Raw genomic sequence first — 25,382 nt, forward strand, 5'->3', positions numbered from 1 at the left:
GACCCACCTGCTGAGACGCAGTAAGTAAGTCATGAATATTCTGGCAACGTAGTTTGGGAGTTATTGTGTTTTGAATGATTTATCAATATCTTAAAATAAATTTGACAATGCAGCACACATCATATGTGTTGTTGCTAGACATAAGTACTAATTTCTATTAATTTTATTTATTAATTTTCTTAGCACCCAATAGACTCAGTTGATGAGCAGTGGCTCTCTGAATATAGGGCTTGTCAACATGGTTACAAAATTTATGAAATGTGATTACATACACTATTTCTAATATAGGTATGTATAATATATACATTAGCTAGCATTAAAGTTATATTACAAATTTCTAATAATGGATATTATGTTAAACAATTAAAATAAGTATTAATGAGCAGAGTTTGTTGAACATTAGATCAGTTAGATCAATCTGTCAATTTCTAGTCCTATTCACATTTATCACCGTAGTTCACATCATAGTTAAAATTCACTCCCTGCATTATTTTATACACTATGAACTATCTATACAGTCACAAATATTGAACTTTACATTCATTTGGCAGTAATCAGATTTTTCTATGAGTACATATTACACATCCTATAAGGCATATATTTGTAGTTAATTTTATTTATACTTCCTAGTTGTTCAGGGAAGCTTAGGCTTGTACCACCTGAGTCTAACTAGACTGGCAAGTGCAAGTAAAGTTTATACGTACGTACGTATGTACGTATATACGTACGTATCAAAACTGAATATTGGTAGAGACAGTGTTAATGTTCGGAACAGACAAATTTATAAAATCTATGTAATTTTTAAGTCAGTGGGGTCCAGGGGTCCTCCCCCGGGAAAATTTGGATTTTAAGATGTAAAATAGTGCTATTTTAGCAGTTTCCGGTACTTATATTTAAATGTTGTAATGGTAAAAATTTTATTAATTTTAATATGAAATTTGTTTGAGTGATGAATAAGAAATTAAAGATTTGGTGTTAAGAGGGGAGGGGGGGGGGGGGTTAACCCCTAAAACCCCCCCTGGCTACGCCCCTGTTTTCAATCCATTTGTTTTTATCTGATTTAATTTTTAATTTTACTAGTCATCTTAAATATGAAAATTTATGGTATTGAATTACATTTTTTGTTTTTATTTAAATATCATAGTGTTAGAACAAAAAAAAATGGCTGAAGGACAGATGAACTGAGTTATTTGCATTGAAAGATTCATACGTATATTTGTAAAATATATAAAAGCTAGTATTTTTCACATACTGTCCAACCTGCAACATATAAAAATATGACTGCAAATAATACTATTTATTTACCATCTAAGCTTAGTCAAACATATTTAGAATAGTGGAATTAATATGTATGCTATATAGCATAGTCGGTTGACATGCACTCTTGGTGCATGGGATTCTGTGTTTGTTCAAGTCCTGGGCATGGCATGGATTTAAAATTTTTACTGCATGATAAATTCTTGATATAAAGCTAATAATGTAATGATTAGCATAAATTGTGTTTGGTTGTTGGAAAAAGATGTGGAGCAGTATTAATTAATTAAAAACTATATGAGATGTATATATTTCTTGATGGTCTTATTAATTATGTGCATCAGAATTTAAAATCACCTATAATTCTCACCCAACAAATGGGAAGAATTTGAAAGCAAACTGTAGGAAAAGTAGTAAATTACAGTACTCACTTGTCAATAAGTAATTGTGAATAAATGTATGAAATTACAGCCTATTACATGATTACCTGCTGTAAAGGATGTAATGATAAAAGTTGCAGTTCAGGACCAGAAACATTGCCAGTGCTGTTTGTGCTCGAGTGGCAGTCACTCAAGTAAAAACTATAAAAATGAAACACTCTCAAGAACTCATCAAGGCCCTTCATTGACAAAATATAATTCGAGTTTGTGTACATGCCTGACATAGCGTATCTATATTCATGTTAGTTTCCCTTTACCATCATGCCAAAGAATTCTGTGACAGCTGCATCTGCACAGACATTTAAATGACGCAAGGAAGCAGGCTACAATCTCAATTGAAACATGGGACGAGCTGCACCAACCATAATATTGCCTTCTTCCCTTGAAGCCCAGAACGTGGGCTCTGTTGGCACATTGCCGTCTTCAGTGTAAGTCAGAGTAGACAGTATCGGATCCAGAAGGGGGGGGGGGGGGGCTAAGGGGCTCAAGCCCCCTCCAAAAGCATCTGGGTCTACTATTGTTTTAGTGTTTGCCTTGATAAAGCCTAGCCTCAGCTGGGTCAAGCCCTACCCAAACCAAAATCCTGGATCCGCCACTGATAGTAGACGTCTTCAGTCACCAAGCTGTTCTGATGCCTACCGAGTGCTTGCGCAATTGCACAAACTAGAACACAGAAACTGACCGGGAGGATGGTTCAGTTGGTCACACCTCCAAAGCAAGGCTATATATAAGGGTTTGTTCCCAGCATGGACAACACTATTTTTTCGCAAGTGGAAAACTTGGCAGACGTCACCATGAGCTATTGGCTTTTCTCTGGGCACTCCTCCTATCATCCTTCATGTGTAATGATCTCGATGGCGACGAGACACTCTCGTACATTCATTCTGTCGAATTTCCAATTTTCTTCCATTGCAATTGCTCTCAACTACGAGGCCAGTGAGCAAGGAACCGTGCCGGCGTTTACCAGAACCGGTTTCAGCAAGCCATAGAAAACCAAAACAGGATGGTTGGGACTGGTTTTCAAACCGGGGTGCTCCATTATCTTAAGAGTTGCAGCACTTCCCCCTTTAGCTCCAGTGTTGCCACCAGTGTTATGCTGTGCACTATGAGCAACCAGTGTTTGTGTCTTCTCATTATTAACATTATTTAACACTTCGCCACACAAATCTGTAACAAAATTTCTCTGGCCAAAATTTCAATTTCCTTGTGTGTTGCAAATGTCATACAGAAATAAATGAAACCGCACCTCCACACCCACAGCTGGCCTAGATAATTTTATTTTTTCATTATATTATACATGGCCTACAGGTCTACGCCAAACGGTCTATGGCACAATTTGTTTCAATGCAATCATCAATTTTAATTCGTAGGTAATCAAATATCAGCATGTAAATAAATGTCACACCCATGCCTTACCCGGGACTCGAACCCAGGACCCCTCGCACCGTAAGCCGGTGTGCATCCGACCACGCTACGGAGGTCGGCAGGCTAGATCAAACAGAACTTTGTGTTCCCCATTTTACATTGTGAGAGAGTGCACTTAAACACCATCTGCTTCCAGTCTGGACATTGACTGACCGATGTGTGACTTTCCACCTGAAATTACCACCACTGGGGAATTTCTAAGACTTTTCCAGATTGCAAGTAAATCAACCTGATTTTCCCTGACCATTTCCTACTTCTGGCTTTCAAAATGTACACACATTATTTATGATCAACACTATTAGTACTTCAGCATAATAAACATTTTTTTTTTCCATGTACAAAAAAAATGTTATTTTAGCTCTAGTTGCTCCTTCCTACATGCATTACTTATGCTGAGATTATACTACGGGTTGGGAAGATAGACTTTTTCGCTACCAAACACCATTGATGATCCTTCTCTTTCAAAATCAGCATTTGTTTGTTGTGTACAAAATTGTGTCATTTTTAGGCTTAGCATTTTTACCGGTAATTATCAATTGAAATAACCAACTTGCATCTTGCTGCCTATTTCGATGTAGGTTAAGTATGTAGCTATAAATATTAAGATTTAAAGGCGTGTTCAAAATGGTACCAACTAAACTATTTAGGTTATGTGAAATGGTGCTAAAATATCAGGACTGAATTTAAGTGCATAAATTTTGACCCCAAATCTCAAAACTATTCAGGGACCTTAACTTGGCCAAGCAAGTGGTTACTTTAGAGCCTAATGTGGTGATTCAGAGCTCAATAATTAGCTAGAAGTTAAAACTAGTTAATTTATCCATTATTCATTTATATGAAAACAAATATGAACAGCACATTTATATATTCTTAGTAAAGATATAACATTTTTTCTTGTGATGGTACTCATATCCACTATTCTTTCGTTTGCGAGAAAATGTCACTTGGACGGAACAACCGCGCACCTATAGTAGCCAACATTTTACCTGTGTTAAACTGTCCCATTAGAAACAGTTTTCTTCCTAAACACAAGTAGAATCAACCTTATGCTACAGTTTCTTCTCTTGTCAACAGTAAATAGTTTGTAGCAGTTTAAAATTGGTCAATAATAGTGCGTGCGTGCGTGCGTGCGTGCGTGCGTGCCCAAAGCACAACTTTTGAGAGTGAAGATAGGTAAAGTAGAGGAATGGAAAATGAATCTCAAACCATGGTACATATTTATATTACTATTTTATTAAGGCTTAGTATGTTCTAGATTTTATCCTTTTGTAGTAATGTGAACACTAGCTTCCGTGGTTGTGACGTAATGTGAGCATTTTTCTTCTTTGAATTAACATATTGGCAGTACAAGTTCGGTCAAAATTAGCAACATTCTTGCCTTCTGTAACAATACAATCTGGAATTGCAAGGCAAGACACACTATAACCTTCATAAGGTGAAGTCATCCAAGGAACATCATTTTACATTTCACGTTTAGTCCATAACAACAAACGCAGGAGTGACTACAACTGTGGTATTTAACATGCATGCGTATTACATGCCCGATGAAATACTAACACTTGTGTTGGGGGTATAATTTTTAAAATTCCTTATCATAATACTCTTCCAGTTATGCGAAAAAAAAAAAAAAATAGGTATCCACATTTTAAAAATATTAACGATAATATTTCATACATTCTTTGAATGATTCTTGCATGGGGAAGACAGATTTAAAACTTTATCTTTGGACCATGCCAGTGGTTTACACAATGTCAAGAGAAATCTCAATGGACAAAAAAAAGATGAACACACATGCAGGAAAAGTCAAAAAAGTCCATGTTTGTGCATGATGATGGATCAGATGTCATTTCCCAAAATGTAGCAACTTAGAAAACATATTGTGTTCATCTGTGCTGTGATAATTTTTCTTGACCAATTTCTTCCATGGGAATCTCAATGCTATCATGGAATTTAACTTTTGACATCGTCTGATATTGGCTAGTTTTTTGTGTGTGAATTCACATTTTTTTTTGTGTCCATTAAGTTTTCTCTATGACATACAACAAATCAATGACATACATTAAAAAAAAAATTATAATTTTTCATATTACCATAGTTATTTTAATTTAAAATTTGTAGGTAACTAATTTTTTTTTTATTTCAAAGTTTTATTAATTACTCATTAAAAAGTATAATGCCACAGTTATTTTTGAGTGTTGATGCATCTACGTACTGTAACATAGGAATTTGCATGCAAATTTTTTCTTGCAAGTGGCACATTAATGTGAGGAATGAAAGTACCTAATGCTTACTTCCTATTATGAACATTTGGCATAGTTATATTGCTTGCCAGTAGGTTAACTTGATACCACTGAATTGGCCACTGTCAAAAACAGCTCAAAACAAACTTCAATGCAAGTAGCAGCACTCCTGGGATGACTACCACCTTTGTGATCAGATAATAAATTAATAAACAGTTTATTGAGGTAATGAGCAATTTGTGTAACAAAACAGGTATAAAAAGATACATGGGTAAAGTATATTTATATGTACATTTTACAGATATTCACACAGATTCACCAATTCAAGCAAACCTAACTGTCAGACAATTGCAACCATACTCCTGGCGCTAACTCTGGCAGTTTACTTACACTTGAACCACACCACTAAAGTTTCACATCTTTGGTTATCTGCTGCTGAAAAAATGTACATTCCGATGGATAACGTGTGGTGTTTATCAAAATGATACGTGGCAAAACTTAAAGGTCACTAATAAATATTTCACTAATGATACTAATGCAAAAATAAAAGTAGTACAGTTCTTAATTTGAATCCATTGCCAGCAGAATTTTTTTTATAGTATAATAAGCTTAAATTTTAAATCACACTTATTTTTTATCTTGTAAAATGTCATGGTCTGTTAAATAAAATTAACATTAGCTCTTATATTAATTAGTTTTATTTGTAAATTATACTTTGAAGCAGCAATGATAAAATTTATATTTCTGTTAAGCTATTTTTTTCTATAAATTTTTCATGAAAAAATTACTCTTACAGTTGCACTGTTACGAGTTGAAATTAGAATTTAATTTTAAGCACCAAATAGTTGAATGGATCAGTTTAAAAATTTCTACAGCGTAGTTTACAAAAGAAAGGGAACAAACTTTCATGTAAAAATAAATGGAAAAACTTAACAGTTTAATTTATATTCTAATTATTACTTTAAGGGCAGTGTGCTAATGTCACTGTGCTTAATTCAAGTGATATCTTACTGTTATAGATGTTATTCCATACAAATGTGGACATTATACAAATTCTTTAAAACACAATTGAATGTATCATTTTTAAGGTTACAACTTGAAGACTTTTTAGCTGAGAAGTTTTTAATGGATGTTGTTTAAAATGCTATGATCACCTAATTTCACTCGCAAATTTACCATTTACACTTTAGTAACCAATGCCGTACCTGTGTTTGAACTCCAACCTACTCAACATTTTTTACGAGGGTGCCATTCGCTGGGATACTTTGAGCCAGCTCTGAATCAAGCAGTGGCTGCTCCGTGTCTTCACACCTCCCTAGCTTAGATTTCTTTGTCATTCGAAGACGGAGTTTGTTGCTCGACGTAAAATGTCTTTGCGTCTCGATGATGGCAGAATTCAGTGTTGTCAGGCGATAAAATTTCTTTTACTCTGCTTGCACTTTATGCTGTTGATTTTTTAGTCTACTTTTTTACGATTCGTAAGCTTTTATTTACAAATAATGCTCTTCTAGTTGCGACCACCATATCCAGTTAATGTTAAAAAAACAAAAACATTTAAAGTTTAAAAAAAAAAAAAAATGATAAACACTACCTTACGTAATTTTTAAACAAAACATGGCATTGAACCTCTAGACAAAGGGCTTTTGCAGCCAATGTCCGACGTGTCGTCGCATCAAAGGCTTAACGGTACGTTCAAGTTGTAGTCGACACACTAGTTGCCATGTTCGGCATAAGAGGTCTCCTACCGAGAGTTCCTGTGGATACCCTACTCCCTGAGAGCCGTAGTGTACGTAACACTCCTCAACAATGACAACAAACTGACTCACTTCCTACGCGATAAGTCTGTGATCATGTGTACAGGTGTGCGAGCGTGACGAACGGACCTTTTGCCTGCTGTTCGATGGCACAACCTTCGTGCCGTGCGGTTGCCGGTCGACCTTCCCTCGGGGGTCGGTGGGACGGACCAGGCTCAGGTGAGTCTCCCGAGCGGCCCCATCCACGTTGTCGTGTCACTGCTCTGAATTGTAGTTACTATGGCTCTGTCTTGCAAACCATCTTGATTTGTGTTTTTTTCTTTGTTTCCTTTAAGAGGCCACTCCAGTGTTTCAGGGGCACTACGCAACCTGCGTTAACCTCATAACATTCAATGTTATTTTCATTTTGTTTTTAACTAATTAACTAATATAGATTTCGAAATGATGCTTGCTTGATATGTAAGACAACGATGCTCTTATCAAAGCCCCTTTCTTCAAAAACGTGCATAAATTATGGTTCAAACCTAGACAATACACTTATGCATATTAGTAAAGATCAGTATAAAACCATAATTTACGCTCGTTTTTGAAGAATGGGCTTTGATAAGAGCATCGTTTTCTTACATATCAAGCAAGCATCATTTCGAAATCTAAATTAGTTAATTAGTTATAAGCAAAATGAAAATAGCATTGAATCTTATGAGGTTAACGCGGGTTGTGTAGTGCCCCTGAAACACTGGAGTGGCCTTTTAAGAGCTATTTCTAAAATCTTAATATCTCCCTTGCACTCGTTCTGCCACAAATAAATTTAAACAGATCTTCAGCTAGTGTAGAATCATACGTGCAAAGAACACGCAAGTCTTCGCAATTATCATCACTTGCGTCACTTTTTACATGCATGGCATTACAATAAGTGAACATCTGTTTTGTCCGAGAACAAATGCAAGGAAGGTATTGAATTGAAATTTTAGATTTAGTCCTTTAAAAAAAGTAATGACAAAAAAAAACTCCAAAAAAAAATTGTTTGTCTGTAAAGTTGGTTTACGGACGATAGTTCAACGTGACAACGTCATAACAAAACTTCGATGAAATTATTGATTCAGAAGAAAAGGAAATATCATATTCGGGGTGAGACTGAGCCGTAATAGGTTTTTGCAACCAAATCATTTAGGCATTAAAAATATTATATTCTTTGAGGAATAAATTTTTTTTAAAATTTTTTATATCTTTTGTATGATAAAATCTACATCTGCATACTTTTATGAATAAAATTGAATCATTTTTATTGAATTATCACTATTTCGTATGGATACAAAGAAGGAGTGAAATGAAATGTACAATTTAATTAATAAATTTACATTTATTTGCATTCATTAATTCAAGTATATTTATTACTTTTGAAGTGTCGCGAGGGCCGTATTTATTTTTACAAGTACAAAAATTTGTTTTTGCAGCGGCTGGGATTTGAACCATCAACCAGCAATGCTAACCGCAAGGCCACGAGGCCATATTGAAAATAATTGTTTCAAATGTTTATATATATATATATATATATATATATATATATATATATATATATATATATATATATATATATATATATATATATATATATATATATATAAAAATTTTGTTTTGTGTTGTGCGAGTTTTAAAAACGTATGTAGTCCGCCATATTTATTTCTTATAATGGTAGGCAGGAAATTAAAAATATATTGTCGGCTGCAAATCGGTGGACGATCGTTAAATTATATGATATTAATAATTCAAACAACGAAAATATTATTGAAAGTCAAATCGATTGTTGTTCCAATCGAGTGGAAGAGAGATGCCACGCATGCGTACAATGAGCATAACAGGACACATCCGTAGTGGGACATCCGTAGTGGCACAATGAGTGTTACGGGACACTTTTTCGTGCGTGCAGCCGGCGTTCATTGATTTGTTAGACGTCACGTCAAAAAAATCATCACAGCATGCAAGACAAGAGCGTCCAAACATTCACATCCACCTTTCAATCTTCAGAAGAAGACTTGAGCGAGGAGGTCTCGCAGAGCCGGGACTAGCTCCTGCTATCCCGAGAATCACAATAGAGCGCGGCAACACAGAATGGAGAATGGGGCCTGAAACCGGCTCAAAGGAACTGGAGCATATTTAAGGTTGCACCATTGACAGCTCAGAGTCCACCCGCGGCCAGGTCATCCAACTCTTCTCGAGTGGTTTTTAGCACGAGCTGGCACAAAATATCCCACTGTACAACATCCTTACAAGATAAATAGTCCAGCAGAGTGGGGCTGGATCTGATATTGATTTTCAAGCACCAGTGGCTGGTTCTAACAGTTTAAAAAACACAGGCTGACGACATTACCTACAAAAGCGCGAGTGCAGATTCTCGAGTGTGGAACATGATTCTAGCATCTCAAGGCCACGTCCCTCGGGCCGTGCCAATTTTTTTAAAATTTCATTACTTATATTTAAGGGTTGGTATTTCTAAAATTTAAAACTCAATACCTCCTTTGCATTTGTTTTCCTGTCACAAATATTTTAAACATGTATTCACTTAGTGTACAATCAGGATTGTAAAAAGACATGTAAATTATGACAATTACGAAGACTAGCGCGACTTTTTACACCCATGAATATACTCTAAGTGAACATCTGTCGATAATATTCGTGGCAAACAATGAATATCAGGGAGGTATTGAATAAAATTTTAGAAATGGCCCTTACATAAAAGTATCTACGAAAATATGAAAAAATCAACATGGCAACCATGACTGAAACTTGGCAATTTTCCCAGTTGTTTTCTCAGCTACAAAGTTTGTAGAGCGAAATCCCTTGAAAAACATCTCAACAGGGTTTTACTGCATTTAGGTTGTAACCTTTGAAGTTATAAGATCCCGCTTTTTAACCATATTTTACATATTAATAAATAATATAATGTGCTGTGTGTAAAAAAATTTCTTTGGTACAAAAAAAATAAACCCCCACTAATTGTAAGAGATAGATACAATACTTAGGCCTAGACTTAATTAATAAATTATTTATCATTTGAAACATATTAGGAGTACAAGTATATGATAAGTAGTATTACCATCATAATTATATTAAATAAATAACAAAAGTTAAATAAAACTAAGAACTATGTTCCTGTTTGCTAGAGTCCATTTAACATACATGGCTCTAAAGTATATTCAGTCATGAAATTTTTTTTGTATTTTTTTTATAAATTTGTTTTTGTCATGTTTTGACTAGCATCAAAAATCACCAACATTCATTTAGTCCATTCAACACGAGTACGTGAACATTAAATTCAAACACATTCACACTTAGTTTTAACATTAAATATTAGAAAACTTTAATAACTGAAGTGAGAAGAGAGTTTACTTCTAAACAAACATTATTTAGAATGTTATACAAATGAACCTTTCAATTTGTGAGAACTAAGTGTTTACCTGGTTCATTTTCTAAGAGTTTTATTTTCCTAGATTAACAATTGCTGTTCTTCATCTACGTAATCAGTATTCAGTCTTCATCTGTGTTGGCCACACAGCTGTCATACGGCCTGACACACATCACCTTGCACTCTGCAGTTGCTGCACAACGTACAAGTCTGGGTGCAACAACAGCAGTCAGTTACAAACACTACCACACAGAATATTGCACAACCTTTGACTGCATTTGAATTGATATTCAATCCCTAAAGTTCTTCTATGTTCGGAGTCGTAAAGCACAGCAGTACAACACAATTTTGTATCCTGCCTGCAAAATATCGAAAAAAATAATACCTGAATCGATCGCCTGCTAGATTGCCTCATGGGTAGTTCACTTGAAGAGATAGGCAAATAAGAAAATAAAAAGATAGTTGAAGATAATGATTAGGCTTTTGCTACTGAAGATAACTGAGGCAAGAGTATCGGGAATGTCTTTTCTAACAGTTCATTGCTCAAAAGCCTTAGGAGTGATGTAATGTAGATAGAGACAAGAATTTATGGTTTTATTTTTATGTCAATTTCAATTTTAAAACTGGAGCATTATGGTGTTTTTTTTTTTAATACATGGACTATCTAAAGATACAATAATATAATTTGTAAGAACATATCTAAGACAAAAAATATATGCAAATTATAATGTGAGGGAAAAATGTGCCAACATCATTAACATAAAAAGGGTGATTCTAATATGAGATGCAAGGATCAAACAATGTAATATTACATTTTTTCCAATCCATTAAGTTTGTACATTTCGGTACAAACACTGTGCTAAATTAATCACTACAATGAAATGTTATGGTTTTTGTAATCTGAGTTAGGTTTATAGTCAAATTGCTGATATTTATTCCATGTTTAGTTGCGTGGTGTGAATCGACATGCTCTGCGGTGTTATTTCGGGATTATTGCAATTCACCATATAACCTTGTCCCTTAATGTAGAGAACGGTAAAGTTGTTGAAGAGGGGAGGTGGAAACAGTGCAGGAGCAGGAGCGCTAGTTTCGTGGCTCGCGGGCAAGAACACGGGGCGTCTCGTGCGTAGCCGGGGCTGAGGGCGGTGCCGGAGAGACGAGTGTTCGGTCGCGCGTCTCGCGGGCAGGAACGTCACCGTCGGGAGCGCCGCTCATGCGTAGCTGGGGTTGAAGACGTTGAAGAGGATGGCGAAGACGGTGCAGGCGGCGTACACGCCCAGCGCCACCCACCATATCAGCTGCTCGTGCAGCTTCTGCTCGAAGTTCTTGAGCACCAGGAGGCCTATCGTGAGGCCGGCCAGCGCGCCCGTCAGGTGCGCCACGTACGAGACGGGCGGTCCCATCGCCTCCGCCGCGTACCTGTCGTAGACCGCGAAGCCCACGTCCGCACTCGCTGCAACCACACGCGGCCGGCCGTCAGCATCGGCCACGTTCCCGCGGACACCGACCAAGAATGTCCAAAAGCGTTCTCTAAAGTTTCAACTTGATACCTCTCTCGCATTTGTTCCTTCTGCACCAAATATTTTCACAGATATTGGTTTGCATTTGATTTTATGAAAGATTCTTTTACCTGCTTTTTTTTTTGGGAGGAGACAATCCTGTTATCACACTCAAAAGAAACATCATGGATGTAAAAAAATCGCGCAAGTGACGATAAAATACCAAGACTTGCGCGCGTTTCTACACCAAGAATATTACACTAAGTGATATCTGTTGTAAATATTTTTTTGGCAAAACTACAAATGCAAGGGAGGTATCAAGTTAAGATTTTGGAAATAGTCAAAGAAATGATAGAAAAAAATGAAGAAAAAAAATTGGTTGTCTGTAAAGTCGGTTTACGGACGTTAGTTTAACGTGACGTCATAACAAAACATTGATGAAATGATTGCATACTTTTATGAATAAAATTGAATCATTTTTATTGAATTATCATTATTTTGTATGGATACAAAGAAGGAGTGAAATGAAATCTACAATTAATTGATAAATTTACTTTTATTTGCACTCATTAATTCAAATATGTTTACTACTTTAACGAAGAGATTATTTTAACAATAACTTTTATACATGTTTGCTATTTAACTTCTTCCAATCTGTGTTATTCTGTTAAGGATAGGACGATGATAGGAAAAATAGGAAACGAATGGGATTGTTTCAAGTTTAATGTGCCTCGAAAAAGGCAAATCGATGGTTTTTCCAATCGAGTGGAAGAGAGATAGATGCGGCGCAAGCGTACAATGAGTGTAACGGGACACAGCGTAATGGTACAATGTGCGTAACGGGACACTTTTTCGTGCGTGCAGCCGGCGTTCATCGATTTATTAGACGTCACATCAAAAATTAACATGTTGTGGAAGACTTAACTTTAATATAGATCACTTAACCAACAAATATTGTTTGTAAGGGTATTTATTCATAATTAAAATAAAAAATGCAAACACAGCCTTTGCCATTAATATAGTTCTTTCTCTAAGTTTTATACTTATATTTAAATTTGCATTTATTAAATTGCAATAACTGATACCTTACACTCAATTTTATTCTAGTAAAACTATTGAAAAGTGCATTCTGTACAGCACAGGCATGGCAAATGAAGGGGAAAAAAAAAGAGCTTTCAGAGCTTAGGTTATGACCGTATATAATTTACGTTTCTAATTACTATCGGAGTTAATTTCCCTGACTATCTCCGATCTGTTTCAACTTCCTTAAATTTTTCAGAATTAGGGCTTCCTGTGTCAACAGTTGTTGCAGAAAGTCTCAAGGCCTAAAGAGACAGACTACACGAACGGGAAACTCCTCAGTACGCCATCTCAGGGATCGCAAGCCAAGGGTTGTTCAGTCTCACGAGAAAGAAGCTTTAGCCATCGTTTCCCTCACGGACTGTAGACAAGAGAGGTGCTGGGGAGATCAGAGCAATAGGAATGAAGTGTATGAGGAGTGCGAGACAGGATCAAGTGTGAGCTGGTATGGCCACGTACAGAGAATGGGAGAACAGAGGCTGGCTAGGAAAATGGAACTGAAGAACACAGGAGGAAGGCCCCAAGAGAGACCAGGGAGGAGGCGGGAAGAGCAGACAGTGAAGAGGAGTGCAGGAGAGAGAGAGAGAGAGGAGATGAATGATGAAGGGACAGAGGAAGATGGAGACATTTTGCTTTGCTGGCCCGGCCACAGGCTGGAAGCAGTTCATGATGATGATGATGATTACTACAGCACAACACTGCAAGTGATTAACAAAAATTGTGTGCTTGGAAAAAAAAAAACTTTAGCTTGTCAAAACAGAGAATAATAATAATAACTGTAGTTTCAGAGGAGTCCAGCTTCACTCACCCACGACAAATATCCCGATCAGTCTGACGATGCCAAACTCCATATTATTGTAGTTCTGGAAATGAAAGAAGACAACAATGTATTTCATAAAATCACCCGCAAGAAGAAAAACCAGTACCTATATTACAACAAGTAATGGATCATTAAAAGAGAATCGGTCTGAAGGAATACAAACCCATGTTTGTAATTAGCATAATGTTATGTATCTACGTTAGAACAGTTTGTATCGCCGGGTTTGGCAATTGTGGCTAGTATAGTTTTGTTCCGCTAGGTTGGTGTTATGTATATTATGAGTTTAACTGCAACCATGGTTGTGAGAAAAATACAGAGTTGTCAGGGGTTGTGTCTAGCCAAAGAAAAGACAAGTTCAGACCATTAACACAATATTTAATGAGCCATGTTGATTGTTAGCGCGGCAAACGGCAGGTAGTTACGAGCTGCGGAAGTGAGCACAGCTGCTGTAGCTCACCAGGAGCACGTTGGCAAGATGTGCAGCCAGCAGAGCGTAGACTCCGCCCGACGCCCCCACCAGGTACACGTCCGTGTCGAACACAGACGTCCCCAGCGAGCCTGCCAACACAACAACACTCGTCATCGCCAACCCCACACACAGGGCCGGCGCGTCCACACAGGCGAACCAGGCAACCGCCCAGGGCGCCAAGTAGCTGGGGGCGGCGCAGCACGACACACAACAGCTCATATAATATGTTTAACCATTACTGAAACTAGATGAACATGGATTTTTGTAACAGTTTGGAATGTTTATATTGATATAAGTAATCATTTAAAGTCCAAGGTGACCTGTTTATGATTTGTAATAAGTAAAAAAAAACACAAGCCTGCTTACATTTGATTGTTGACAAAATCTTAGGCTTACGTGATGTATTTTGAGGCAAGGAAAAAATTTTTTTTTGGGGTGTCCAACGGGTTGGGGGGGGGGGGGGGGGGGGGGGACGGACATTAAGTTTTTTCGCCTTGGGCGCCAATTTACCTTGCACCGGCCCTGCCCACACACCACTTATTACAGCTAATACACTAGAAACCAGTACCGGACAATTCTGGGCAATCATCACCGGAGAGCGTGCAAACAACAACCTGGCGGCATTACCTGGCAATAATCATTTTTCGATCCTATTTGGAAATTTTGAGCACTGGAGGTATTTGTACGATAAAAACTGATTCCAGAGAGAAGAGAAAACGTTTTGACGTGATAACATCTTATAAATCGATGAACGCTGGCTGCACACACGAAAAATTTGTCACGTTCCACCTGAGCAGAGCGTGCAAGAACCGGCCAACCACAGTGTGAGAAAATCTTCTATTATATCAAACAGTTAAAACAGGCTTTTTAACTAATTGTTCGTGATTATATTTAAACAAATTATTTAAATTCAATTTGCAAAAACTGTAAATAATATTTGGAAGTTAAAAAGTATGCAATTTTTCATCAATGTTTTCTTATGACGTTATCACGTAAAATTATTGTCCGTAAACAGACTTGACAAACCCCCCCCCCCCCCCCCCCCCCAATTTATTTTTAGTATAAAGGGGGTATCAAATTTCAAACAATAAAATGTCAACACTACACACACATGCTGCCATCTATTGGACTGGTGTGACAGTGGCAGAATTTTCGCACACAAATCATGAAGCTGTCCAGTAAATCAAGTTTATAGTGTATTTGATTACCCTTGTTTCCGCTCGTACACAAGAGAGACAGTAATTATAGAGTGGATACTTCTACGTAGCTGCATTTAGTGCTTCAGAGGGAGCGTGGAACTGTGTCAGCTCGACAAGGTGCAAATAATATACTTAAAACATCTAAAACTAAATCATATTATTTATTACTTCACTTGCACACAGACCTATACAAATTCATTAAACTTCAGAAATATTTGTTACAAGAAAGCAAACAAACGCCCATGTCGTCGCCCACATTTGGGAACACGCACCCGACACAGAGGGGTAGAAATCTCCGCTATCCTGGGTACAGCCCCCGTGAACAACAGACGAGAGTGCTAAATATTATTTAGCAGCATACACTAAACACGCTGATCAACATTGATGTTCTGTGTTTATTACAATATATTTGGACATCATATAACCAAAAAAAAAAAAATTCTTTAGTGAAGTGACCAATAAGTCTTTGTTGGTATTATCAATTAAAAATAAGATACTTTGTTTGTATACTTTGTTTGTTTGAACATGGCCGAGGGTGCATCACAATCCATGTACTCTTCAAGGATCGAATGTAAGAATGATCACAATGAGTATTCTCAATGTGGATCATTTGCAAATAACATTAAAAAAGATAAAAATAAAATAAACATCACAAATGTTTAACAATGAGAAACCATTCTTGGTGTTTACTCGATTGAAAAAGTAGGTTTTGAACTATTTAATTTGGAGTAAAAATTTATAATTCCACCTTTAATGAGAAATCCTGTAGTTAATATACAAAATCACTTTCTGAATCAAAATTTTATGAAATGTTTATCAATGTTCAGGGGTGTAGATTTGGGGATGGAGGAGGGGGGGGGGGGGGGGGCTTGCTTGCTTGCACTTGCAAATGCCCGACTGTGAAACGGGTTTGATGTCAGAACTATTCATATGGAAAATTTATCTTTTTAAGTTTTCTGCTTATCGCATGCGTGCAGGCCAAAATATGGGCAGTATACAATATTTCAGCGGGGCCCCCTTGCGAACCCCACAGATTTGCGCCCCTGTCTTTGCTCGGGTCCCCTGGGACACTCCCCGCCAAGCGAGCCAACCACTCACCCGCCAGGACGCCCGCCATGTAGACGGCGCCTATCCTCAGGGAGCCGTGCACCATCTCCAAGGGCAGGCCTACCAACACTTGCACCAGCAGGTTGAACAGCAGGTGCAGCCACCTGCAACACACACCAGCCACATCCCACGTCCCGCGTCAGTCTCGACCGCTGCTCTCGGCGACAACACCGCGTGCTGGCCGGGGCGACAGGGGGGACGTGTCCCCCTGAACTTTTTGGGTGGAGGGGACTGTCCCCCCCCAACATTCTAGACTGTGATATTTTTATTTTATAATATTATTCTGCCCAACTTTATTTGTAATTTCTTCACTCATCAAATTTTTATCTTAAGGAAACAATAATAATTTTAACATCGATGTATCCAATGGTTAGAGACAAAAACTGCTTAAAAAGTGCTATTTTGCACTTTCAAAATCAAAAATTTTCCGATGGAGGACTCCCCGACCCCCCGTCTTAGTAAGAGGGGAATGGGTTTACATGACATCAAAATCATTATTTGTCCCCCCCCCCCAACTTTATGAACACAGCTACGCCAATGGTGCAGGCCTCAGAGTTCCCAACCACACGGGCTCTGTGCGTAGCCGTGACGTCAACCCCCGGCACACTATTTCTTGGCAATACTGACACTGCAGGCTGTCGCAGATCGAGTTTGTAATTTATACAAAGATAAATAAGCTTTTCACAGCTCTTTCTTTACAAGTAAGAATTTTTCTAAAATGTAGCACATAAGATGTAAAAAAGTAAAAAATAATTTTTACTAGAAATTCCCAAAACCATCAAATGCTACCATTGCTATCAATTGGTTTTTTTTCTTCCTATTTTTCAATATTAAAAAAAAATTGGTTGTCTGTATAAAGTCGGTTTACGGACGATAGTTTAACGTGACAACGTCATAGCAAAACATTGATGAAATGATTGCATACCTTTATGAATAATATCGAATCAATTTTTATTGAATAATCACTATTTTGTATGGATACAAAGAAGGAGTGAACTGAAATCTACAATTTAATTGGTTGTTCCAATCGAGTGGAAAAGAGATAGATGCGGCGCAAGCGTACAATGAGTGTAAAGGGACACGACGTAACGGGACACTTTTTTGTGCGTGCAGCCGGCGTTCACCGATTTATTAGATGTTGTCACGTCAAAAATATTATACCATTGTCAACAGTTTTGTTCATACGGACTGACCAGCACACACACTAGGAACGAGTGGGGCTGGGAAGGTAGCTATAAGTTAACAATGTGAATATATCTGAATAGTGGCGTAGCCAGGATTTGTGTATGGGGGGTGTTAAGAAGCATGGCCCCCCGTATTAAAGCGGGGGGTCCTCCCCTGGGAAAATTTGGATTTTAAGGTGTAAAATAGTGCTATTTTAGCAGTTTCCGGTACTTATATTTAAATATTGTAATGGTAAAAATTTTATTAATTTTATATATTAAATTTGTTTGAGTGATGAATAATAAATTAATCAAAGATTTGGTGCTAAAGAGGGGGGCGGGGGGGTTGAACCCCTAACCTCCCCCCCCCTCCGGATACGCCCCTGATTTCTGAAAAACCCTCAAGTCCTCGAAGGTCACGCGACCATGTGGCACCCAAAGAGCGCCCCGTGTGGTCCCGGGGGGCGTGTCCCGGGGAAGAGGGGCGGATGACTCAAAATGCTCGCCGCCCCGCGCGGATCACACAATGGGTCTTGTAGGTGGTCCAGCGAGGATGCTGGTGGGGGGTTGGGGTGTCCGTCTGTTTGCTGAGCGGCTAGGGGGTGGAGGGGAGGGGGGGGGGGAGACGGTGCCAGATGAACGCCTCCGCACCTCTTTCATTTATTTTTGTTATTCTCCCCTCCCCTCCCCTCATCCTTCCGTGGTCGCGGCCCGCCGACCAAGAATGTGTTCGTGGCGTTCCCCGAAGTCGGGCGTCTGGCGTCCGCGCCGCTCCTTTTGTTTCCCCCGACTGCAGCGCCGCGCGGCCAAGGACGCAACTGCTGGGCTACAGTCTGTTGCGTGTTTCATTGCACCGTCTGCGTGTCTTGTACCGTGTTTTTACAAGCTTTATATTAGCTTCACCTGTATGTTTGTTTGCTTGTATGTTTGATTTTGACCCACTTTAAACGGCCAGATTTCATTCAAACATTGTAGATTTATCGGGGACCGATGACAATACACTAATTTGATAATATTATTGTCATACCTATACTGTTATTTGTGTATTTGTTGTTTGTTGTGCCCACCGCTAAAGTCTCTTAGACTGTTGGGTGGACATGGTACCAAATTTAAATAAACAATAAAACATAGTGCGGTTCAAAATAATAAAATAATAGGTTTTAAATGTTAGGAAAACATAGAACTTTCTTAAACAAGCAGGAAATGTACAGCGGCCCAAATGTTTTTCGATTGTTTTAGTTTTTTTTTCATGCATTGTAAACAACAAAATATTCTATAATGCAAAAGTGTCTTGTTGGCTTCCTAACACAAGGTCCGTTATTTTCCGCGTACCTCTTTGCGCCACGGGACCATGTGCCCAGCCCCGTTTAACTATTTTAATTATTTATAAACTAACAAAAACAAAAGATTTTTTGATCCAATGAAATATTAAAAGATTTTACCCACCTACGACTAATTTTATTTTTCTGTAACTATTTTTCATTTTTATCTTTGAGTGTGTGAAACGAATGTAAATACTCGCTGTGATTATTTTTAAAGTAAAATAATTTTGTAAACAAGGCTTAGTTTGTGCTTGTGAAACGGTAACCGTAATTACAGCCCTGTATTTTCAGGTTAAATGACATTCTAACACGAGTGTAGGTGAGAGATAACGGGAACCACACGTAACTTAGAACTGTTATAAGTTAAAACGATCATAACTTAGAAACACACAACGTAGAAACACACAACTTAGAAACGTCATATCTTAGAAACGTCATAACTTAGAACCATCACAGCTTAGAACTGTCACAATTTAGAAACGAGTAACTTAGAAACACGCAACGCAGAACCACACAACTTAGAAATGTCATAACTTAGAACAGGCATAACTTAGAAGCATAGGCGTGCCTACAGGGGGGGCCAGGTGGGCCATGCCCCCCCCCCCCCCCGTAATGTAATCACTCAGATCGGCATTTTCTCTAATGCGTTCGTTAATATTCGTATATTCCTGGCACTGTGACATTCAAACTGTTTTTCAGTGTTGCAGCGTGCTAATTAACAATATTTTTAAACATTTTATCGTTCTGGAAATGCAGCCGCCTTAGTTTATTTAAAACACGAGGTCCCTTAAAATGGCCAAGCAAAAAAAAAAAAGAGAGGTTTGTTAAAGTTCTGTTGTCTGAATTGCTGTGTTTGCATTCACTAAAAAGAAGTTCATTTCAAGGTAGATCTGGACCAAGCTATTGGAAAATTCGAGGGAAAAATGTGTAAGTAGTACCTACCCTTTCAACATTGTCTATGAAAAAAAAAAAAAAAAACATTTTCAAAATTGTTAAAATTATACGGATATAAATATTAACTAGTAAACATATCTCGTTGATACTGCACAAAAATATAAACACGGCAATGAGTGGATGTATTTAGGCTATTTAACATTCTAAATTCAGCAACTGATTTAAAAATTTAGCAGGGCCCCCCCTAATGAAATATCTGGGCACCCCAGGGCGGGGGCCGCGTGCTAAGCGGCGGGCGGCGACTCACCCCGCGTGCAGCACCATGTAGAAGAGGAAGCGCCACACCTGCAGGCGCTTGTCGGGCCGGTAGATGAACACACTGTCGATGGGCACGGGCCCCGAGGGGTTCACCTCGCCCGTCGCCACCGTGTAGTACGTGAAGAAGGCCAGCTGCAACAACCCCGCCCGCCCGCCTTCACTACACAGACGAGACAGCCAACCGCCCGATCGTGCATCTTCTCTTCATTGTAAATAAATATTGCGGTGTTGATGAAAGGATACTAATGGTCAATTAGGTTATCTACACCATAAATACTTTAAAAACATTGTGGACGGTTGATTTGGTTAGGATAACTACATAATGATGCGCCCCCCCCCCCCCCCCCCGAAATTTTTTATGCCATTTTCTCAATGATTTACTCAATTATTTTATAATATTATACTTTTTTAGTATTATATTTTATCACATTTTGCATTAATTAAAACTGATTTTCTAATAATAATTTTGGCCATATCAGGTAATATTTCCATCCTGAACCGACAGATGCCAAACTGCTTTTGTTGAGGAAAGTGCGGGGTTGCCAATTTGATTTACAAGATACCTTTCAATTATCAAAGCACCAGAAACGTATTTTTACATTAGAAGCTATAATTATGTAAATAATATATACATTTTTCTCGTCTTTTAACCACCCCCCCCCCCCCCCTGAAATTTTAATGACGCAGTCTGCGTCGTTACCCCCCCCCCCCCCCCCCCCTTGTGGGCACCCCTGATTAAAGATACGGGGGAAAAAAAAAACATGAACTTCGGGTTTTGGCTCTCTCTCGTCTGTGAAAAGAAGGCTTTCCCCCCGTCACAAGCATGCTTATCGCAGTCCCTGTCCGTCAATCCCTCCCCCTCCCCCCTGCGAACCGTACAGATTTGCGCCCCTTGACTGCGAGTATTACACAGATATCACTTATTCATGATAGGTACATTATAAAACCCATGCAGATTTGGTTTTTTTGATGAGTGCTCTCGGTTCATATACGGCATTTGTTAGGAGTAATTTCTCGAACACGCGAATTTGCTGGGTGACCGAGGTTAGGTGTTTACACCTCACTGAGGAGAACTGATAAAGACTCGCTATTACGCGTTAACTAATAGATACAACATCGGAACTCAATTCACAATAACATTTAAATGAAAATAGTGTACCGTGGCTATGTAGCCAAGATGATTTATTCAGAAATTTGATTTGTTACATCGAATTAGTTCATATATTTATTTTACAAATGTCAAATAGTCTGTGACTGAATGAAAAAAATATTATTTAAAAATTTTCATTTTTATCTTCATAATCAGGTTTATTAACAAAACATTGTTCGAAATAAAAAATTTTTTTAATTCTTTTTCTCTTTATTTTACTGTACTTTGCACCAATTTTTCGTGCTCTCATGCGAAAATCTAAGGAAATAAGTTTCAATGTATGTTAAATTCGATTATAAAAATATTAGAAGATAAAAACTTTGAAGATAAAAACTAAAGTACACTTCAAAAAAATATTTAACTGTTATTATAGATCTACTTAATTCCAAATAGACATTCACTATGTGTTATTTAAAAAATAATAATTATTCGAAAAATATCACTACTATATGTAACAAACAGGATACAAGCGATCAAATTAACTGCTCCCTTAATTTACTCTGTTTAAACTCTTTACGGATATCGTGCAGCCGATAAGTTCTGTACAGATATCGTGCAGCCGATAAGTTCTGTACAGATATCGTGCAGCCGATAAGTTCTGTACAGATATCGTGCACCCGATAAGTTCTGTACAGATATCGTGCACCCGATAAGTTCTGTACAGATATCGTGCACCCGATAAGTACTGTACAGATATCGTGCACCCGATAAGTTCTGGAAACGGCACGTGACTCGAGAACAAACAGTAGTAGCCGTGCAGTGCGTCGCACGGGAAACGTGGCGGACGTCTCCATGGCGACGACACTTCCCTCTCCTCTTCACGGACAGTCGGCGGAGAAATTAAGACAATCAGTACCGGATGTTCCATGCATGAAAATTATTCTGAAAACACGCGTTTTGGCCATTTTCACCCTTATAACAAGTTTAGAAACGAAATACGAGAAAGGCCTTCCGAGTTTTTTTTTCTAAATGCTTCTGTCAAACAGTCCCCACTCGGATATCTCGAGTAACTTTCAAATCACGTGTTTTTTTTTAAGTTGTGCTTCTTTAGGCGAGTTATGAAAAAAAATAAGAACGATTTTTTTACGATGCGCGCGCAGCATGCAACAAAAATTGACGTGATAAAATAAGGCTACATAGGCTACAAATAAAAATTATACCTGTGCTTTTGAATCTTATGCTTTACAAAAAATGTTTGTACTGGCTTTCCTCTGAACGCCGCTGAGTATGGCGAGTGCGAAGGACCAGCTGCAGCTGCAGAGGCAGACACGAGGCCACCAGCTGCAGCTGCCAGCGACACCACAACACCCCCACAATATCACACTTCACAACCTTCCCTTACACGAGGTACAGTCGCGCCAACTCCAATCCCGCCTGCTTCCAGGTACTCCTACCTCATCAGTAATAACGTACATGCATACTGTAACACGCAGGTCGAAGAAACTATATAATTTAAAAAAAAAATAAGTACTGCGATTTACATTTACGTTAAACACTTTACAAACTGTCTACCTTCTATTTGTCATTTGATAATTGTTTGTTTGGATTATTTAACCTCTTTGGGGGTAAGATTTATTTAAATCACACCTAATCAGATCAACTGGAGCCAAACAAACAAAATTTACCAGGATCAGTATGTCATATACATAGCGAATACGCTACATGCGCGAGATTTATCGTACAGAACGCAGGTAGACAATACATTTCTTAAGTGTCATTAAGTTTCTCTGTTTCCATAGGTAATGAATAAGTAACACTCCTTAATATAAAACAATAATACTTACGGGAAAACCGCAAACTTGGCAGCACTGCGTCAATTCCAAAATTACATTTGGTTCTCCTGTGAAAGCTACGCCACTGAACTCCCACGTCCACCAGACTGCGTACGCCTGACCGACTACACGTCTGTGCTCTTCCAGTCGCCTGACTACACGTCTGTGCTCTTCTATCGCCTGCTTTACGCGGAGCGCCGAGATCGTGCGATCTCTCAGCCAGCGAAGCAGTGCCCTGATGCGCGCGGAATTTACTACAGTAACTGCAGGGTTTATTCTCCTGATACATGTTCAATAAATGCATGCCCTTCAATTTGCGAGCACTCAATCCAGTGTGTGTATATATTCTCGTCGTTAAGGCCCCCGCCTCGTCAGGGGTGTATGTGTGTCGGCGAGGCGGGATGATAAGCGCGACGCTCGCTGGTGCTTCTAGCGCGGTGTCTCCTCTGGACTGGCGTGCAGTCTTCTCGTCGGCACAGGATAACTGTGAAATCTGAGCGGTGAAGGTAACATTATATGGCGGAGAAATGAAGATCAAGGTGTAATGCAAGTCCCTTAAGTGGTTTCAAGAATCTGTACTGGTTGTTTTACGCCTAAAAATTACTCTGAAAACACGCGTTTTAGCCATTTTAACTCTTCTAAAAATACTTTTCGGTCCTCAGCGAACTCTTAAATGCTTTTCGTAAGCAGACTCCACTCGGATATCTTGAAAAGTTTTGAAATCGCTTTGTTTTTCCTGAAGCTCTGCACAACCGTGGGTGTGTCCGGGTAGGCGGGCCCTAAATGATTCTTTTGTTCCGTGAGCGATACTTGCAAGGCGCGATGTTAGGGGGGTGACGGAAGCCTCACCTCCATGAGCGTGACCAGCAGGATGAAGAGCGGCGGCGGACAGCAGGAGTACTGGTCGGCGTAGTACTTGCGGTCCCGCTCCTCCGTGAGGAACTCGTCTGCGATGATGCGCACCATCCTGCGGCACAAACACTGCCCGTGAGCGCGGCTGTGCCCGGTGGTGTAGTGGTGTAGTGGTGGTGTGGCGGTGTAGGTGGTGGAGCTACGGACCTGCGGAAGGCGGGCGGCTCCCGCGCCAGCACGTGGAAGTCGTTCTCGCTGCACACCTCTCCGTCCCGGTGGTGCACCGCGCATTTGAAGCTGCGGCTGCGCTTACCCGTCATCTGCGGACAAGAGGACCCACTCGTGAGCCAACCCCCGGGACACACTGAGCCAGTCGACACACTCAGAACAGCATACATCGATCTTTTTTTACGTATTGTTACGAGGATGCTAGAGACGAGGCAACGAGGCAGGCCGGTCGGCCCCAACTCCCGGACAGGTAGCGCCCGTCCCTCTCAGGTAATCGGATTGGGAGCGGCGCCTCTCGAGGGCTCGGCACATTCCCAGAGCCCCGCCTGCGTGCAGCGGCGCGAATAGGACGCCATTGTTCTCGTAGCTTCGGAACGTTAAAGTCGGGGATCTTTGAAGACGTGACACTTCGGAGGGTTACAAGACCTTCCCAGGTCAACACTCGGCCAGCGAGTGCGAAGCTGGTGAGAGCAGTGAAGTGAAGAGGGCGTGTGTCCCTATCGGCGAGCGATAGAGGACGGCGAGTGACTGGTGCAACAGGGATGGTGTTGTGTGCGCGGCGGACGAGAGAGTGGTGCGAGGCAGTGTGCTGGGACAGAGGTGCGCGGTGAGAGACGAGCAGTAGAGCCGAGCTCCAGTTGGGAGAGTCTATTATGGACTTGATAAAAGAAAAAAAAAATGTTTCATTGGTTGTCTTTAAAGTCGGTTTACGGACGATAGTTTAACGTGACAACGTCATAACAAAACAGTGATGAAATTATTGCATACTTTTATAAATAAAATTGAATCATTTTTATTGAATTATCACTATTTTGTATGGACACAAAGAAAGAGTGAACTGAAATCTACAATTTAATTGATAAATTTACTTTTATTTGCAATCATTAATTCAAAAAATTGTTTATTACTTTAACGAAGAGATTATTTTAACTATAACTTTTATACATGTTTGCTATTTAACTAGGAAAAGTAGGAAACGAATGGGAGTGTTTC

General features: G+C 39.1%; 1 protein-coding gene across 1 annotated transcript in view; it reads right to left on the bottom strand.

The window, feature by feature from the left end:
• Positions 1–3,444: 3,444 nt before the first annotated feature.
• LOC134541471 (protein rhomboid) overlaps positions 3,445–25,382 on the bottom strand; it is a 219,627-nt gene continuing 197,689 nt past the window's right edge. Inside the window, exons 5-11 of the mRNA XM_063384957.1 lie at positions 24,369–24,481; positions 24,159–24,276; positions 20,377–20,519; positions 16,682–16,794; positions 14,373–14,473; positions 13,904–13,958; positions 3,445–11,969 (exon numbers count right to left, since the gene is read on the bottom strand). Coding sequence (XP_063241027.1) covers positions 11,728–11,969; positions 13,904–13,958; positions 14,373–14,473; positions 16,682–16,794; positions 20,377–20,519; positions 24,159–24,276; positions 24,369–24,481 — 885 coding nt within the window. The 3' untranslated portion in view covers positions 3,445–11,727. The remainder of the gene's footprint in view (positions 11,970–13,903; positions 13,959–14,372; positions 14,474–16,681; positions 16,795–20,376; positions 20,520–24,158; positions 24,277–24,368; positions 24,482–25,382) is intronic.

Source organism: Bacillus rossius, chromosome 18 (assembly GCF_032445375.1).
Source record: "Bacillus rossius redtenbacheri isolate Brsri chromosome 18, Brsri_v3, whole genome shotgun sequence".
Classification (NCBI taxonomy): domain Eukaryota; kingdom Metazoa; phylum Arthropoda; class Insecta; order Phasmatodea; family Bacillidae; genus Bacillus; species Bacillus rossius.